This window comes from Pteropus vampyrus, unplaced genomic scaffold (assembly GCF_000151845.1).
Source record: "Pteropus vampyrus isolate Shadow unplaced genomic scaffold, Pvam_2.0 Scaffold113, whole genome shotgun sequence".
Taxonomy (NCBI): Eukaryota; Metazoa; Chordata; class Mammalia; order Chiroptera; family Pteropodidae; genus Pteropus; species Pteropus vampyrus.
Window position 1 is genome coordinate 5,114,072 of NW_011888894.1, and position 6,000 is coordinate 5,120,071.

The 6,000-nt window shown below is 47.2% G+C and overlaps 1 protein-coding gene across 2 annotated transcripts in view; it reads right to left on the bottom strand.

Annotated features, from left to right (window-relative positions):
• The window catches only part of MEIS1 (Meis homeobox 1), a 135,089-nt gene extending 134,160 nt beyond the window's left edge, over window positions 1-929 (bottom strand). Inside the window, exon 1 of one of the 2 annotated variants that reach the window (XM_011365609.2) lies at window positions 107-929. In XM_011365609.2, coding sequence (XP_011363911.1) covers window positions 107-118 — 12 coding nt within the window. In that variant the 5' untranslated portion in view covers window positions 119-929. The remainder of the gene's footprint in view (window positions 1-106) is intronic. The other variant, XM_023533844.1, reaches the window with a different exon arrangement.
• Between the last annotated feature and the right edge of the window lie 5,071 nt (window positions 930-6,000).

Genomic DNA, 6,000 nt, shown 5'->3' on the forward strand with positions numbered 1-6,000 from the left:
CTGATTCAAAAAGACAGAGAAAAAAGGAAACTTTTTAGCAGTGTCTTTCAGCCACGTTTCAATTTAATTTCACATTTGAGTTCCACAATTGTTTTTTAATACGTACCCTTTGCGCCATCGGCCTCCCTGGCTCCCTTCCTACTTCAACTTCTAATATATCCTCTTTAAGGCCAGTGTGAAAAGAAAGAAATACGCAAACTCCCCCGGAAAAAAAATTTTGAAAAAGCAGGACGAAAAATCCCTTAACGTCTCCAGCAACGTGAGCTACTAGTCCCAGATCTTCGGTCTACCGGACCTGAAGCAAAGCGCCGGAGTCACTGAGCATAAAAGCGCTCCGTTTCCAAGACAGCAGCGGGGGCAAAGAAAAAAAAAAAAAGAAAGAAAAAAAGAAAAAAAATAAAAGAAAAAAAGAAAAAGAAAAAAAAAAGATCTTCTCTCCCTCAAAAATCAGTTTAAAAAAAAAAAAAAAAGAGCGCCCCTCAGACCCAACTACCAAATCTCATGGCTTTCTGCCACTCCGGCTGTCAATCACAGGCGAGGTTGTCAACGTGGTGAATGAATGATCATCCGCTCTGTCTTCTTCTGGTCAGAACACCTCAAATGTTAATATTCAAATGCACAAAGCCCTAGCGCTCGCTTCCCTTGAATCAGTCCTAATTCCTAATCAGTTTCTTCTCTTGCTCGCTCTCTCTTTCTCTTTCTCTCTCTCTCCCTCTTTGCAACTGCTGCACTGGAGGGAGATTAGAGGAGGAGGGTTAAAAAAAATGTCTGTCTGAGTTTGTCTTAAAGGAGCCACAATCGATGCTGCCCTCTTGCAGTCCCCGTGCGTGTGTAAAGTGTGTGTTGCACAGGCGGAGAGGTGGATTCCGACCAGAATGCTAGAACCCGGAAGTAGTGGTGGCCATAACAGGTCGCGTCTTACACAATGCATTGGGCTGCAGCAAGTAGGCTCCTCGGCAGGGGTGGGTGCGCGAACCGAGCTCTGGCCGCACTGGAGAAGCAGAGAGGCGCTCCATTAAATCGCACGCCCAGTCACAAACACCCGCACATCCAGGGCACACGCGCACAAACGCGGCCAGCAGATCCCGGCCGCCGGCTTTATTTTCCGTATTCTTTTTTCTCCCTCCCCCCTCCAGACTCTCCCTAAAGCCGACTCTTGAAATAAATTGGGAATAAACGAGGGGTAAGGCAGAGGTGGGAGTTATTTTGCACAGAGCTCTGCGCATAGACTTCAAGACTTTCCTCGAAATTATTGGGGTCTGCCAGAATTTTTCGGGCAGAGGGGGGTGATGCGGAAAGTACTGGATTCTCAGAACTAAGCACCCCAAGTCGAAAAGTCAAACGGGAGAGGGAAGGAGAAGCAGGAGCAAGGTTAGAAAAGGCTCTGCTGAGGAGTCGCAAGAACGTGGGGTGGAGATGTCTGAGGTTTCCTGCAGATCCAGCTTAGAGTTTTTAACTGTCAGAGGTGGACACCCGACCCAAGGAAAGGAAATGCTTGCATTTTCTCACTTCGGGGGTCTGGACGCCCCCACCTCCTAGCCCTGGAGGCCCCCAGCCCCAGCCCTGGCGTCCTGCGCGAAGTGAGAGAGGAAGGGAGGGAACAATGAGCTGAGAGCCGGGAATGTGCCCCCAGCGCCTGTTTACAAACACGAAGCTATTTATGATCGCCGGAAAGCGAAACCCGACGCGGGCTTGGAGCAGCCCAGACCTCGCGGGTGGAGCCGGGGCCCGGGCGCCGCGGGGAGGGAGGCTTTTTCCGATCCGCTCCAGGCGAGGCGGCGGTGCGCCCAGGGCGCGGCGCGACGGGCCGGCGCGTTAGGTTAGGGTTACGGCCGCGCCGCCTTTGTCTTCGAGGCGCTGAGGGGCCCCGGCCGTGGCCGTGCTCGGGCCTGGAGGGACTCGGCGGCCCCAGCTTTTCCCTGACAACACTCCGCGCTCTCCTCCCCAGCCCTTCCCCCACTCCACTCCGCTTTCCTCAGCCCGGCTCAAGGAAAACTCCCAGTACCAAAGACATTCACTTCAGGAGCTGAGGTTTCAGACAAAAAGCTGCCCCTATCCACAACTCGGAGGCTCCAATCAACCACTGATTTGAACTTTCTCCCTTTAAATACCTATTCTCTAGCTAAAACAAAACAAAACAAAAAATTCTCTTCTTTATTCTCTCACTTTAAACTTGCCCTTTATTATTATATTTGATGGTGTCATTTTCATTTTTATTTCTCAGCCCGCCCGATTCTGATCTGCCGAGATGGCTCAGCCGCAGCAGCTCAACCAGCAGGCTGGAAACCTCACATCCCGGAGCAGGGCTCGCAGCTCGCTCGACTCCGAGCAGGATTTTTTCCCCCTCCCTTCAGCTGAAACCTTGCAGAAAACTCCCCCTGCGGTCGACTGGAAAATGAGCTCACCCAAATCTCGGTAGGCAGCGGTGGAGGAGGGCTCGGCCAATCAGGAGGCGCTCCCGCCAGGGCGGACGCGTATTGGCTGCGGGGAAAATCAATTATCAAATAATCGATCAGCAGGGAGCTTCGATCAGCCGGGAATGCAAACTGCCAATCCGGATTCCCGCCCCGATGGTGGCCAAAAGGCTGACCCCCCACCCCAAAGCAGCCGTCTCCACGCCCCCATCGTCCCCTTCCCCATTTCACCCCGCCAGCTGCACATCGAACCCCCACCCCAAAGGGGAGTATAAGTGGGGGAGAAGAGTTTTGAGAAGGATTAGGGAGCTCCTGTCCGCAGAGATTGTTTGGAAAAGGTTAGGAGCTCTAAAATGTATTGAGGCCAATTGTTAAATGTGCAAACTAAAAGAAAATTTACATCAATCCAAGAGATAGGGTTCAAGTTTCTGTTAAGTGGGCTCTCGAGGAGTAGGGGACACAAAGAGAGCATCAGAACAGAGAACTGGAATCAGGTTCCACCGAGCGACCGTAGCCTCCCTAAGCGACATCTATTGCTTATTTTAGTACTTCACACGAGTCAGTGCCCAGTTCCCCCCAACAGAGGAGTTCCTGTGAAGCGGAGTAGCTGAGTCTTCCCAGCCTCTCGCACACCGCCCCCGCCTCGACACGGTGCTGGTCCCATATATGCTTCAAGAGCCGACACACTTTCACCCAAAGCCTCAGATGCGCTTTACCTTGAAAGAGCTCCGGCTGCTTAAAAAACCTCACCCTAGGATCCCTCACCAATTACTCCCTCCTTCCCTCCCTCCCTCTCTCTTCCTCCCCATTCCCCTCCTCTTTCTCTCTCTCTCTCTCTCTCTCTCTCTCTCTCTCTCTCTCTCTCTCTCTCTCTCTCTCTCTCTCTCTCTCTCTCCCTCTCTCCCTCTCCCCCCCCCCACACGCACACCCACACACAAATTTTAGGATCTTCTGCTTTTCTCCATCACAAACATGTGTACAGTTTTCTGGCACAAACGCCCCTATACATCACGCAGGAGGTTAAGGCAGGCCCGCATGTCAGCGCCTTTATGCCACTACCTGACACCTTCTCGCGCGCCGCCCCCCCCCCGCCCCCGTGAACTTGGAAGCAGAATTTCAGGCCAAGATGAAACCTCTCCGTCTCAGGAAGGCGATTTCTTTCCTTTATTTCTCGGGAAACAGCGCTGGCTGGGCCAGGCAACGCGATTCTTTTCCGATTACAGAGAGAACCAATCTGGGCCGGCAGCCCGAAAGCCCTTCCCCGAACCCTAGCCGGCTACGTTCGACACCTGAGCGCCTTCAGAGTGTTGCTCGCGGGGATGTGAGCACAGTCTCTCCAGCAGGCCCGCCAGGCATCCGCGTGGCTGGCATAGGGAGAAACCAGGGGAGGGGGGCGGGTCAAGCCAAACCTCGACATGGGCACACCTACGTTTATGATCTTTAAATGAACTGCAAGGAAAATTGTGTAAGTGTACTTTAACCGAGAGAAATTTCCCGCGAAATACATTTCGATGACCACAGTAGACTCTTAACAGCACTAGGGCTTCTCCGTCAAGACTTAGGTAACCGGCTTGGAGTTCTCTCAACTCTTCGGCCACATTTTCAAATTTGGAAAAGGCAAGTTTTCCAAATTTGAAAAAAATTATAATTTCTTTTTATTGTTGCTTTCCGGTAAATTTTTTTTGTTATTATTTTCTAGCAGAGATGAAAAAAAGAAGGTTCAGGTAAGTCACTCCTTTTCAAACAACCAAAAATTTCAAAGCATTAAGAAGGCTATTGTCTTTTCAACCATGATGTGTCAGATTGCCTTATAAACGTACTTTAAATACCTGCACACAGATTTTCCTTAAAGAAAGAGAGTTTGAGTTTGTGGGCTTGAAGTAAACTCATATTAATTTTGAAAACTTTCTTCTTCCCCTCCCTTTCCACTTATAACTGTGAATCAAATGCTACTCCTAGGCCTTTATAAGATTAATTCAGAACAATCAAGAGACTAAAACACTTTTACAATGTAATTACAGTAGTACAAATTGTTTGCCCAAACCTCATTCTGGATAAGGATTTTACAATTAGCAAACAGTTATTACAGTTGGGGCTTGCTGAGAGAAATTGCACAGAGGACATGTAGAGTTGCAATCTAGTAGCCATAAAAAAAAAAAAAAAAAAACTTTAGCAGGGTGGCAATTAATCTCCTATTAAAAGGAAAAGGTAAAGGGATGGTTCTAGATACCTTAGCAAACTACAGTGATAGTTATACCTGTTCTATGAGAGCACCTATCCTTAGTTTATTTCAGTTATTTGCTTTTTAAGGCAATAATACTTTTATCTTGGGAAAACTTGACCCAGTGAAGAGTTCTGGCGCTTGCCCCTGATTCTTACACATGGGCCTTCCATACTCAGCTTACTCTCCTTGTCTCAGATTATCTTCACAAATATAGAGAAGGAAGACTTTAAAGAGGCAGGCTGGGGCCTATGTCTCTATTGTTTAGACCCTCCTGCAAGGAGGCTGTTAAAATAAGTGGTGCCCCTTTAGGCTGTTGGTACAGTCCTATCTGAGAACTCTCTTCTCATTTTCTGTTCTCCTGTAAGGAGTTGTATCTTTGGAAAGACCTATATCCCGAATTAGGCTTTTGTCTCAAAAGTTCACACTGATGAGTCAGCTCCAAAACCCTCAGAAATTAAAGAGGTACTCTTAAGGTAAAATGTGTGTGTATTTGCCAGCCCAGAATAAACATAAGCCTGTTAATCAATCGGGTTTGGCAGCTGTGTTCACAGAATGATAAGAGTTTATCATCTGCCACCTAACTCTAAGATGCCTGTGAAAATGTGATCGCTCTTTCAGTTGTCCTGTGGTGTGGAGACTTGGGGTTTGTACTTCAAGAACATTCATTCTCCACATCTCACCCCAGGCATTAGCATTTACATTTCAAAAAACAGAAGTAAGAGGAGGGAAAGACCGCTTAAAGAAAATAGATTTAAAATCTAGTGGAGATAATAGAGGAATGCTGGCGATAAGAGCCTGGATGTGATACGAGAAAGGTACCAAGAAGTCAAAGCTAATGAATGGCTGTGAGAAAAGTGAAATAAACTATGTAGAGGTCTATAAAAGGGAGAAACCTGGTTAGGTGATATGAAAGGGGGTTAACTGAGGGGATTAAGGAAGACGTTAATCAAGTGCCCCAAAGCAATCTGGGCTATAAGAACTGGGAGATTTGTTTACTGCATTTTGCTTCAGAAAACAAAGAATGTCTGGGTCCAGTTCAGAAGTCAATGAGAGGTCAGCTTAGGCTCTTCAACTATTGAAGGGAAAATACCTAAGTCACTATATTCTGAATGGATAATGCAAAAGTTAAGAAAAAATGGGGTAGGGGTGTTTTCCTTACTAACTTTCTATTTCAAATCATTAAAACGCTTTATTCTCTAGAGGGGGAAAAATTACACTGGTTAACATAATTACTAGCTCTGACATTTTCAGAAGTTATAGAGGTCTTTTATTAATTAAATGGAGGGCTTAATAAAATATTCCTAATAAAATTTATGGTTGTCTTAAAACTTTCTAAACAGTGCTATAAATTCTTAATAAAAT